This window comes from Chiloscyllium plagiosum, unplaced genomic scaffold, assembly GCF_037043375.1.
Source record: "Chiloscyllium plagiosum isolate Xiang-an unplaced genomic scaffold, Cpla_swu_hap1 HiC_scaffold_25, whole genome shotgun sequence".
NCBI lineage: Eukaryota > Metazoa > Chordata > Chondrichthyes > Orectolobiformes > Hemiscylliidae > Chiloscyllium > Chiloscyllium plagiosum.
This window is the reverse complement of record NW_028270163.1, coordinates 7,233,754-7,247,445: the sequence shown is the minus strand read 5'-3', so window position 1 is coordinate 7,247,445 and position 13,692 is coordinate 7,233,754. Positions and strand designations below refer to the sequence as shown.

Sequence of the window (13,692 nt, the reverse complement as noted above, 5' to 3'; positions counted from 1 at the left end):
TCTAACATATCTCTGCGCAGGTCTCTAACATATCTCTGCGCAGGTCTCCAGCATATCTCTGCGCAGGTCTCCAACATATCTCTGCGCAGGTCTCCAGCATATCTCTGCGCAGGTCTCCAGCATATCTCTGCGCAGGTCTCCAGCATATCTCTGCGCAGGTCTCTAACATATCTCTGCGCAGGTCTCTAGCATATCTCTGCGCAGGTCTCTAGCAACCTTTACATCATTCATGTGTATCCTCTCATTCCTTTATCTCTCCTGTACTTATCCACCATCTCTAACCTCGGGATTTCTCTCCCTCAAGTTTGCAACCACATTCCATTCCTTTAAGACACTGTTTTCAACTGACTGCACTAAACAAGCCATTGGGAACCTGGCCTAATATCTCCTACGTTTCATACTTGGTGTGAATATGCTCATGTGAGTGATGCTATACAAATGGAAGTTGTTGTTGTACACTTACAGCATATGTGTATCTTTCACCTCCATTGAGAGGAGATACTACATTTAAGCTGCTCCACAAAGAACAACAGTGAGAGTGGCACGTTTCTCCAACGGACTAGACTGTGTAAGCACTGGCTCACCCGGTCGAATTTCCAGTTGTAGGTTGTGAAATAATTGCATAGAGGCAGGTATCTGGTCACCAGTCACCCTTTATTTACATGTGCACAGTACTCTGGCTCTAAGCCAGTCCCTAGACTGAGTAGACCTTCTGAATCTCCTGTTTATTGTTGTGTTCAACTGAAACAGAATTCACCCGCATCGCGATTCAGCATAGCATTCCATCAACGTAAGTGGCAGCGGTGGGATTCAAACCCATGCCTCCTTCGAGGCTGGAACCTAAATCCAGCGCCTTAGACTGCTCGGCCAGCCAGGGCTATCTGATTGGCCCAGGTTAACAACCCCAATCAAAAATCTCATAGTCAATGAGATCCACCCAACCGTGGTTCCAATCACGATATGTTAAGCTTCTGTGAGCAGGGGGCTGGTGATCCACTAATGCTAGGAATAATGCAGAAATGAATGATAACCAAGCATCCTTACACTGTCCACACCTTCTCACTGCTCAGAGGACACAAGGGGAGGAATTGTAATCAAAAAGCTAATCCTGACATAAACATTATTGTAGTGCTTTTTAGTAGAGTTAATATGTATGTTTTAAGATCTACACATTAAGAGCAGAAGTAAGCCATTTGCCCCTTCAAACCAGCTCCACCATACAGTAAGGCTATCAGTTTACATTTTGAATTCCACATTCCCATCTAACTTTGATTTCTCTTTCTCACAAAACTGTATCTACCTCTGCTTTAAATAAATTCAGTGATCCATTTCCACTACCTTCTGAAACAGCAGGTTTCACAGTCGCAAACCCTATGTGTGCTATAATTCCAACTGATGGTGCTACTGGACATGTCAAATCCCAGAATGAAACCTGGCTTGATAGATCATAAGTTTAATTTTTGCAGTTGGTTACCATGGTGATCAGTCACTGAGACTATACACACAAAGCTGCAAACAAAATGCACAAATTCATTAGACAAAAGAATAAAAACAGCAAACAAATATATATGTGACTATATATACATATACATATGACATGTCCAGAAAAACAACATTTTAACCTGTTTCCCAGTGCTACCCTTTACAGATATGCATTCGTGTAGAAATATCACTAGTCTTTAGTCTTTAAATCTCTTACTTAACTAATTCTTCCCAGTTCTTTTCCTTGAACCACTGAGACAGTTTTCTGAATTGATTTCCAATTCTGGTGGCATGAACTTTTCAGGTCTAAACCTCTTCAATTCCTTTCACCTCAAAGAGTTATACACAAATAATTCCAGCTTGGAAGCTTCACCAACTTAAAGGTAACACTTCTGCTAGGGTTACTGGTTCCCCTGAACTGAAATCTTGATTTCCCTGCTTGGAGGAAACTGTGTTCCCCTCTGAACTGAACTCCTGCTTCTTCTGAGCTGAAGTGTAAAACTGATCTAGTGGCCTGTGTCCAACTCACCAGATTAAACATTCCATCCATTAACACCACCACTGGGCATTTAACTGAAGTCACATGTCTTCTTGGAAATGATGTATTTAGGTCACTGTTCCAAATGTGTTTCTGACCTGTTTTTTATAGATACTTTTTATTAGAAATTTAACATTTTTACAAGTTTACAAAAATAAACAAAACTCTCAAGTACAAACATTGATATACAATTAAATCTTAAATATATAATAACCAAAATTTAACAAAAGAAAAATATCAAGAAAGAAAAAAAACAAAACTCAACTAACTACTAATCTAACCTACAACTAACCAGAGTGTATATTTAAGTCTCTTACATTATTCTATTAAGAGAAAGAGAAAAAAAAAACAAAAAAACAACGGATAAAATAGAAATTGGGTGGTGAGATACATGCTCGAAATGTGTTAACATCAAATGTAACAAAACCTGTATTCGTGCGGGATTCCTCTCCTAAGGGGCCCCAGACCAGCCAGGTTCGTAATCTCAATTAAATATAAGCCCTTGTTAGGATAGCCGAAATATCTGTATTCATATAATTCAAGAAGGGCTGCCATATTTTATAAAATAATTTGGTCTTTCAGTGCACCATATTTGAAAGTCCAGGGGGGCCCTCAGCCACCAGTTTACCAAAATATTTTTCCTTGCACAGAAAGAAAGAATAGAAAATAGTCTCTTCCCGTGCATATCCAGGGAGGGAAAGTTCGAAAAGCCCAAAAGGAGAGATACAGGGTCCACTTTAATTTCCGTTCCTAAAATTTCTGCCAGGGTACTTGCTACTTTAGTCCAGTATCTACGGATCTTATGACAGGTCCATAAGCAATGTACAAGAGTGCCCACCTCTATTTTACATTTGGGACACATTGGAGATGCCCCTGCCTTAAATTTTGCCAATCGATCCGGTGCTGTATGGGCCCTATGAAGTATCTTCAGCTGGATAGCCTGGGTTCTGTTACAGATGGTAATTCTTCTGGCATTTTCCCAAATCTCATTCCATAGAGATTTCTATAGAGATTTCTAGTCCCAATTCCTGATCCCATGTTTTAAGCAGATTGTCCATATCTCCCGATACTTCATCATGTAGTAAATGATAAATCGTCCTGATGGAGGACACCCCCATTGGTCGTAGCACTCTACATTCTCTATCGGATTTATAAAGACTATCTAATAACGTAGTCTTCTTCTGTATATAGTCTCGAATTTGGAAGTATCGATAGAGGTCTCCATTAGGTAATCCGAATTTCTGACACAGCTGTTCAAAAGACATCAGGACCCCATCTTTAAATAGATCCCCTAGACATGAGATACCCCTGGATCTCCAGAGTTTAAAAGTGGCATCTGTAAACCCCGGTTGGAATCCCCATGCTCCCACTATCGGTGCATAGGGGGATGTTTTATGTGAGTTGCCCTCATTTTGCTGCATTATATTCCAAGCTTTAATTGTGTTTAGTATTATAGGGTTTTTACAGTGATCCGTAATGATTTTCCTCTTGTCTGAAAATAAAAGGTTAATAAGTGGGCATTTTACTTGAGAAGCCTCAATGTCCAGCCAGATTGATTGTGGATCAGACAAGACCCAATCAGCTATGTAACTTAATAGGGAACTTAACTGATATTTCCTAAAATCTGGGAAGTCCAATCCTCCCCTTGCCTGTGGAAGCTGTAGCTTCTTCAGCTTAATGAGGGACCGTCTATCATTCCAGAAAAAGGAACCCAACCAGCCATATAATTTACATAGTGCCAGCCTCGGCAGCATCACCGGTAGCATTCTCATAGGGCATAGGAGACGGGGCAAGACATTCATTTTAATTAGTGCTATTCTACCCAGCCAGGAAATTGAAGGTCTCCCCATCGCTGGAGGTCCTGCCTTATCCTTTCCAGTAAATGCACAAAGTTAGCCTTGTATAATTGACCAAATACTGGGGTAATAAAAATGTCTAAATATAAGAAACCCTCCAGGGACCAACGAAAGGGAAAATGGGATCCGTCCATTAAGTGGGGTATCATAGCAAGGCCACCCAATGGCATAGCCTCCGATTTTGAGAAATTAATTTTATAGCCTGAGGTTATAAAATTCTTTTAACCTTTTAAAAGAAAACCATTAACAAATTGACCAAAATCCATCTACCTCAATTTTACAAACCAAATCCCAAACCATAATAATATACACAGAAAACACAACTTTTATCACAAAAGGAATAACATTCACCTCATTCTAAAATGGGGACACCCAATTGTAAAAGAGAATTCCCCAGTTCTGGATACATCCTTCTTGCTATGTCCACCTCGTCAAGGCCATGTCAGGATCTTGTACACTTCAGGAGACCGTGAAGTCTGCAGATGCTGGAGATCAGAGTTGAGAATGTGTTGCTGGAAAAGCACAGCAGGTCAGGCAGCATCCGAGGAGCAGGAGAGTCGACATTTCGGGCCGGAGCCAGGCTCCCAGCCTCATTCCTGATGAAAGGCTTTTGCCCAAAACGTTGATTTTCTTGCTCCTCGGATGCTGCATGACCTGTTGTGCTCTTACACACTTGAGTCAATCATCCCCCACCATGCTAAAGTTCAGTGGGAACAGACCTAATCTGTCTAACCTGTCCATAAGACATAGGAGTGGAAGTAAGGCCATTCGGCCCATCGAGTCCACTCCGCCATTCAATCATGGCTGATACGCATTTCAGCTCCACTTACCAGCGTTCTCCCCGTAGCCCTTAATTCCTCTAGACAACAAGAATCTATCAATCTCGGCCTTGAAGACATTTAGCGTCCCGGCTTCCACTGCACTCCGTGGCAATGAATTCCACAGGCCCACCACTCTCTGGCTGAAGAAATGTCTCCGCATTTCTGTTCTGAAATGACCCCCTCTAATTCTAAGGCTGTGTCCACGGGTCCTAGTCTCCTCGTTTAACTGAAACAATTTCCTAGCATCCACCTTTTCCAAGCCATGTATTATTTTGTACGTCTCTATTAAGTCTCCCCTCAATCTTCTAAACTCCAACGAATACAATCCCAGTATCCTCAGCCGTTCCTCATATGTTAGACCTGTCATTCCAGGGATCATCCGTGTGAATCTCCGCTGGACACGTTCCAGTGCCAGTATGTCCTTCCTGAGGTGTGGGGACCAAAACTGGACACAGTACTCCAAATGGGGCCTAACCAGAGCTTTATAAAGTCTTAGTAGTACATCTCTGCTTTTATATTCCAACCCTCTTGAGATAAGAAACAACATTGCATTCGCTTTCTTAATCACGGACTCAACCTGCATGTTTACCTTTAGAGAATCCTCGACTAGCACTCCCAGATCCCTTTGTGCTTTGGCTTTATTAATTTTCTCACCATTTAGAAAGTAGTCTATGCTCTTATTCTTTTTGCCAAAGTGCAAGACCTCGCACTTGCTCACGTTAAATTCCATCAGCCATTTCCTGGACCACTCTCCCAACCTGTCTAGATCCTTCTGTAGCCTCCCCACTTCCTCAGTACTACCTGCCTGTCCACCTAACTTCGTATCATTCCGCTCACTCCAGGTATCAATCTCCTAAAGCTCTTCTGAACTGCCTCCAATGCATTTACATCGCTCCTTGAATAAGGAAACCAAAATTGCGTGCAGAATTTGAGATGTGCTCTCACCAATCCTCTGTATAACTGAAACATAATCCCCTTCCTTTTATGTTAAATGCCTCTCAAAATAGCATCCCATGAGCTGCCTTGATGACTTGCTATCCCAGAAAACTAACTTTTTGTGACTCATTGTAAGTTTTGTAATTTCATGTTCTTACTTTGGATAACAATGTGAGATTCACAGTAGGAACAGGCTATTTGATGGTCTGTCGAGCAGAATGCTGCTTCCTAGCCCTCCATTATACTATACAGTGTGGCTGGTTGGTCTTCTGTTTTTCTATGGGATCTCACATCCCAAATGATGGGAAAATGAGAGCCTCATCCCCCTGAAGCATATATCCCCCTGCACATCTATCCAGAGACTGTCTGAATTTTAATCAGTTCTGCCTTTGAGGCGGGCATACTAACACTGCGCCAAAAGCTTGTTTCAATGAAGTTGGACACTACTTTGTCAAAAAAAATCTATTAAAAGAACCAGAGGCAGGATCTGCCTATGTACTTGTTCCATAGGCAGTATCATTCTCAGGCAGCACAGAAATCCTATCAAATACTCCAAGGGCAGGGACAACACGGGGTTAGATACTGAGTAAAGTTCACTGTACACTGTCCCACATCAAACCCTCCCAGGACAGGGACATCATGGGGTTAGATATAGAGTAAACTCCCTCTACACTGTCTGCATCAAACCCTCCCAGGACAGGGACAGCATAGGGTTAGATACTGAGTAAAGTTCCCTGTACACTGTCCCCCATTAAATACTCCCAGGACAGGGGCAGCATGGGGTTAGATACTGAGTAAATCTTGCAAGTGTCTGTATATATGTGTGTAAGTAATCATTGATATGTTAACCTAAGTCTTTGCCTGTCAAACTTCAGCCAGTCTGCTGTTATGCTCCAGTGCCATTTATTTCTGGGTCAGGCTTTCAGAGAGAGGCGGTAAATTGCTTGGATAGTGCTCAGCATGAGACACTGTACCTTAAACAGACATTGATTTTCCACACCGTGTTTGAGAAGCTGGTGTAGAGCAGATCGCTGTTCTGTCCTCACACCACCATGTCTTTGTTACCTTGCAGACATGTGTATCTGATCTAAGAATGTCACTGACCTTTCCCAGTGAGTTAGTCACGTCAGTTACCATGTCTTCATGCCTAGTTTCCTGGCTGATGAGCCATTTAATTATCAACAGATTTACAGTCAGTCCATCTCCTGACAGTTACAGCTCATCCTTCTTCAGCACTTCCACTGGTTTTGAAATACGTCTCATATCAGGGTCAAAATAATATTTCTTTCTTGAGGACTCCTCTGAGATTTTCTCGAGGGCTACCTTTTGGGTGTTACTTTTTCATTCTCACTTGCTCATTCATTAATATGTCGTGTAATAACAATACCTTCTGTCTGTGTTGACCTGTCAGTGAATTGCACTCTCAGACAAGTTTTATAAGAATAATTAATCAATCTCCTCAGTAATTATTAACATTCCCTTAGCATTAAAGCTACAACAGACAAGGAAAGCATAAATTTCCCAGATCTACAGTATTAAAATCGGTGTAAGACATCAGGTAAAAAATATTGTTTTGCAAAATAACTGAAACATACTTCTACACATGAAAAGCCATCACCCAAAACACACATTATGCAGATTGGTGAGGTCCCAACTCATGCATTTTGATTGCACATACACAAAACTGGAACATTTTAACCAGGCAACTCTTGAGTTGCAACTACTACCCTATTTACTGCATCTCAGACCTCAATCTCAAGTTTAAATTTAACAATGAAGTATTTGTTATTGCAGAATCTACTATACTGTCTCGACGTATAGTAGCTCCTGAATATCTGTAGCCCCAAGCTAGAGATTCCACATTTATTTACAAGGAATTCTTTAACTCAGTGATTTAAAGTTTTCTTTGTTCCCAGTTGGCTGAGTATTACTATACTGACAGGGTTCAAACTAGTCTATCTCCTTTGCAATACCTCCCTCACAGTCTCCTTTTCCCCCACACCTCTTGAGCTCTCCTCCCTCTTCAAAGGTCTACAGTCTCTTTTTCTCACTCTCCCTCACTCCAAAGCCTCCTTTACTTTCCCCAAATTCTCCTGCTGCTGTCTCCTCCTTCCTCTCCTTTTCTCCTCTGTTTAATGCTCCCAACTGAGACCCAGCTGATCGAACTCCTGGACCTAGCCAAAGGCTTCATGTCCTGGTTAATGGAGGCTGTCAATGTTCCCTCACTACCCCTCAGCACCTTGCCAGCTGTCACCACTCCGTGCTCTCTCGAGTCTTGGCTCTCTCACTCCTCCCCAACTCCGACTCCACACTCCCGTCTCCTGACCAATGGCTCCTGGACTCTGCTGACTGGCTCAATGCCATCACTCAACAGCCGCAGGTCCTCCAATCACAGACCGTTTTCTTTGGGGTTTGCTGTTGAGACAGAGCCTATCAGCAGCAAGCACAGGAGTGAAGTAGCCCGTGATTGGCAGAGCAGCTCCTCAATGTTTCTTGCTGTTCCTTTTCTCTGACTAGTCGCTCCATCTTTGTGAGTGATTTGGGATTTGTTTGGAAGGGGGATGTTGTGGATCCTTAGGGAATTTTAAGCATTGCCAATTGCTTCCATTAATGGGAACGCCAACAGGAGCCAATGGGAATTATGCCTTGAAATTTCTTGTCACTGGCATACCTCGAAAGGCTGTTAGTTATCCCCTGTAGTGCTTTGCTGTCTTTATCCAGGGTGTGCCATGATCAGTACCACACTTCCCACCCACTCAACCATCTTCACTTGCCCAATTTCCCCAGCTCTCATTGCTGGGTTACATCCAAAGATACCGCTAACTTCAAGTGTTGCCCCACATGCAAGCCAGAGTAATGTTGTGTTTCTGTTCTTCACTGCACTGTAGCATATCATCTGGAGGCATTAGGATCTCCTCCTCCATCCTAGCTTGATCAGCTGAAACATGACACTCTACTGGAAGCAGGTTCTGACACAATAGCTTCGTATTAGCCCACACAATTATGTGCCTGACAAATGTAATGTATGTACTTAATAGTTATTATACATGTCTGTTTCATTCTTCAATACCATGATACCCATATCCAGTTTCATATGTAACAAGGAGATTACATGAGTGTTGCTGCATCAGTGAAGCACGCTGCTGGACACAAACCTGCAGCAGCTAGTGAGTAAAGTAAGACTAAGGTGGTCATCCTGACGCACCTCCAGTCTGTGAGTTCTTTCCTGGGGTTCGTACCGGGTCCCAGTCAGGGGTGAAGATACAGGTTGATTTCTCCATCCCACGTGAGGAGCATTAAGACCCCTTGCAGCACCCTGGTGTCCACACTGCTGCCTTGGGTAAAGTCCAGGTGCTCCAGTTTCCTCTCGCAGTCCAAAGAATTTGCAGGTTAGGTGGATTTGCTGTGCTAATTTGCCCATAGTGTGCAGGGATGTAGAAAAGCAGGTTACAGGGATAGGGTAGTGGGGTGGATTTGGGTGTGATGTTCTACAGAGGGTCGATATGGACTAGATGGGCCGATTGGCCTGCTTCCACTCTTTGGGGATGTTATGTAAAGAGGCTGTGTGACTCATCCCATTTTAGATTTGGCCTGCAGCAACCATACACATTAGGCTGACAGATTGGCATGGCAGACACGAGGGTAGATGTTTGATGGCATTGGTGGGGTGGGGAGGGGGCGATTAGCAGGGGGCTGCCTTTTAGTGTGAGCAGAACCTGAAGGGTCACCAATGAGGGCAGGGCCTTGCACTCATTGTTTCATCGTGTTTCTCTGTCCCTCTTTTTTTTTTCTCCTCCTGAAGAACAAGAAATGGCAAGGGAATGCAGCCCAGTCTCTCTCTCTCTGCAAACCAGTGATTCGTTATCCTTGATTGTGAACGTTGCTGGCTAGCCTAGTATTTAGCTGCCTGTATGCAATCTCCCTTGAACTGAGGGGATAGTGAGGCCATCTTTGATATGAGTTAAGAGTCAGTTACATTGCTGCAAAGTTGGAATTGCAAGTAGGCCAGTCTGGGTAAGGATAGCAGATTTCCCTCTCCTAAAGGGCTAGTGAACCAGGAGGGTTTTTTTTTATCTTGGGAACTGATTATAGATTATTTTCTCACCAGTCTGTTCACAGATGTTATCACATACCTGTGCAGTAGGTGGGACTCGAGTCTGGGTCTCCTGGCTCAGAGGTGGGGACACTACCATTGCGTTATGATGTTGATTATAAAGACCTGGTCACCATCACATCCAGATTTATTTAATTTAAATTCCACCACCTGCTCTGGTGGGATTTGAACCCACACTTTCAGGATGTTACCCTCAACTTCTGGATTACTAGTCCAGTGTCACTACGCTGCCATCTGGTGTGAACTGGGAGCACTTCTGTCTTATGAATCAATGAGCAGTGCCTGTGAGGTAGGAAGATACTGCAAAATATATTTACAAGAGTTTTTCCAGGGATAAGGAACATTAGTTCTGACGGTAGATTGGACAGTATTGCACAGAGAGGAGATCTGAGTAAAGTATTCACTGTCTGAAAGTGTAAAGTAAAAGTGATATGAGGAAAGCTGTTTTCATGCAGAGTGTTAGAATTTGGGAACGCACTGTCTGCAAGTGTAGTGGAAGCAATTCCAATCAAGTCTCTCAAGGGTTGTTTCTTGAAAAGGAAGATGTGCAGGGAGAAGATAGAAGAATGTTCATTTAAAGAGCCAGTATGAACTCGATGGGCTGACTGGCCTCCTGTGCTATGATAGTTTTGTGCTAGTATAATTTCCAGTTCAAATCCCTCTCCAAGACTCGAGTGCAATCTAGCGTAGCGCCCCTGCGCGGTACCAAGGGGGTGCAACATTATCTTTGATATCAGAATTAAAACAGCTCTAACCGAGGTGATGCCAGGAGACACACTTGACACAATGCAAAATGGAAATCTGTGGCTCTCTTCCCTGTACACATCCCCCATTTCCAGAAACTGAGATTGAAAGTCTTTTTTCAAAGACAAGCACCATTCCGATTGTGCTAAATTAGCTTATACTGACAAAACTCAGAACACAGTGTCTAATGTTAGATGCAATCTTGTTATTGGACAGCACTTACCAAATAACCCCGATTGCACTAAGAAGTAGTGGGCGGCACGGTGGCACAGTGGTTAGCACTGCTGCCTCGCAGCGCCAGAGACCCGGGTTCAATTCCCGCCTCAGGCGACTGACTGTATGGAGTTTGCACATTCTCCCCGTGTCTGCGTGGGTTTTCTCCGGGAGCTCCGGTTTCCTCCCACAGTCACAAAGATGTGCAGGTTAGGTGAATTGGCCATGTTAAATTGTCTGTAATGTTAGGTAAGGGGTAAATGTAGGGGTATGGGTGGCTTGCGCTTCGGCGGGTCGGTGTGGACTTGTTGGGCCGAAGGGCCTGTTTCCACACTGTAAAGTAATCTAATCTAATCTAAAAAAAAGTACACTGGAAACCACTTTATGATAATCAGGTGTTGCAATGTGATTCATTTGTGCATACTACACTTGTTCATTATCAGGGCCTTGTGCTTTCCAGGCTGAAGACATTTATCAAGACGTCGTTCCTTTCTCACTGAGGAAAGGACTATAGAGACTGTCAACCTCTGCTACATCCCCATGCCAACACACTGACCAATCAGAACTGAGTTACCTGATTTTTGCCTCGTTGATCCATTAACTAAGACAGTTACCAGTTCATGTTGCATCTCTATGACAACCGGTGTCTACCACACAGCACCCTGTTCTGCCATATAATTGGTATTTCTTTTCTAAAGTTGTTTTTTTCATTCTTGCACTTTAATCCAGAAGAGTGCAAGTCGGAAATCTTCAACTTCATGTCACTTATTAAGCGATGCTTAAGTTCTGTACCAAGCAATTAAAAGAGGAATATTAAAAGGTATGAAACTAAACAAAAACCTAGCATTTCATAACTTCAGGATGTTCCAAATGTGACTTAAAACTAATGAGGCGTAGCCACGGTTGTAATGTAGGATATACAATCTGCCACTATGTGCACAGCAAGATCCACAAGCGGCAATGTGATTACGACTTGGTAATCTGTTCATTGAATCATAGAATTCCTACAGTGTGGAAGGAGGCCATTCAGTCCGTCAGGTCCACACTGACCCTCCAAAGAGCATCCCACCCAGACCCACCCCCTACCGTATAATCCTGCATTTCCCATGACTAACCCACCTAGCCTGCACATTCCTGGACAATTCACCTAACCAGCTCATCTTTGACTGTGGGAGGAAACTGAAGCACACTGAAGAAACCCATTCAGACACTGGGGGAATGTGCAAACTCCACACAGACAGTTCCCGAGACTGGAATCAAACCTGGGTCCCTAGCGCTGTGAGGCAGCAGTGCTAACCACTGAGCCACCGTGCCACCCAATGGGTATATATTGGCCAGGATTGCCCTGGGATCTTACACATCTTTTCCCACGAGGGCAGATGGGGCCCAACTAAAACCTGGAAGTAGAGTGAGGGTGAGAGTGAGGCGGAAGTAGGAATGGGGATTGGATGCCTACTTGCTTTCCCTTATCTACTGTCTGTGATCTGCCACTAGAGAGTGCATCTGGACTGCTGACTCACTCACAGATGGCTTGATATGCCCAGTACTAAAACTATCCCAGTTAAAGAGCACGTTGGCCACTTTGAGGTGCGCACAAGGCAAGATATCGATATTCGCAGTGCACCTTCTAGAGGCAGGAAGGTTAACACAAAGTGGCAGAGGCCAGTATGTCATTACTGTGCCTGAGTTTAGATGTTTAATCACAGCAACGCCAGCAAGGAATGTTTAAACATCGATCTCCATGGGCTTTCACTCTGTGCTAAGTGCATTCTTGTTTATTTGCTTCAGGGCAGGTTTAATGGAAGTTGTAATATCAGTCATTAACAAGTGATGAGATGAGAGATGAAGACGTTGTGGAAGTGTCCCTTTAACTGAGTGTGCTAATTATGATTCTCCATTAATCTCACCAGATGCTGTATGAATAAGGGGGAGGGTGTGCCTCTGACAGGAGGAGTTTACCCACTGCTGCACTAACACTATGCTGCATTCTAAAAACCTCCAACACCAATGTCTAGCTCATATCGCCCTCTGTTGGTAGCAGTTATCATGCACATTCCTGGGCCTAATGGCCAAGGGAATATCTGTTACGCGCACACACACACACACACTGGTAAGGTGCTAATTATTGCTGCATGTGACGGATTGTGGATTATCGCTGTCTGTGGAAGAGTGAGGTTTACAGTCTTGCTTGGTAGCTGTTCAAATCAATGAAAGTTTATTTCCCAGTTTGCAGGCAGCAAAAAGAGTGCTGTAAACGATTTGATGGGCCAGTGTAGGCAGAATGTAGGGAACTGAATACACCGCACAAGAACGTGGTTATGTCCCACCTTCGCTACAGGAATTCCTGTCTCAGGAAGATCCTCTTGTGCTGTTTCTCTCTGCAGGCTTCCCACACACACACACACACACTTTCTCTGACCTTCTCTCACTCTCCCTGGGATCCTCTTACACTATTGCTGTAGGATTGCTCTGCATTGTCTCTCTGTGGGATCCCCTTACACACTGTCTCTCTGTGGGAACTTTTTGAACTTGCTACATTGAAGAAATATTATTTAGGTAAGCACTCGGAAACATCCTAATATACAAGGACAGGGACCAAATGCTGAGAGGTGGGTTTAAAGTAGATAGGTACCTGAAATAGTGCTGCAATATTGTAAGACTGTCCCTCTGGGATTCCCCTCACCCCTGTCTCTGTGGGGGCTCCTTACATGTTCTCTCAGTAGGGTCGCTGCTCCATCAATTATTTTGTGATATCCTGAGTGTTGAATCCTGTATCTCAATGGAGTCCAGTTAACCCTTCACTCGTCATTCCAGGTTATTAATCAAGGCCGGCATTGATGCAAACAAAGTGGCTAAAACAGGGACAGCTCTACACGAGGCAGCGCTGTGTGGCAAGACGGAGGTGGTCCGCTTGCTCCTTGACGTAAGTCTAGTTACTGAATATCAAACTCTGGGAGTGCATGTGTACACATTTCTGTGCTTTCTGAT

At 43.7% G+C, this 13,692-nt stretch overlaps 1 protein-coding gene across 4 annotated transcripts in view; it reads left to right on the top strand.

Moving 5' to 3' along the window:
- The window catches only part of caskin2b (CASK interacting protein 2b), a 281,832-nt gene that overhangs the window by 204,465 nt on the left and 63,675 nt on the right, over window positions 1-13,692 (top strand). For all 4 annotated transcript variants that reach the window (XM_043714379.2, XM_088000436.1, XM_043714381.2 and 1 more), the window contains one exon: window positions 13,519-13,627. In XM_043714379.2, coding sequence (XP_043570314.2) covers window positions 13,519-13,627 — 109 coding nt within the window. The remainder of the gene's footprint in view (window positions 1-13,518; window positions 13,628-13,692) is intronic.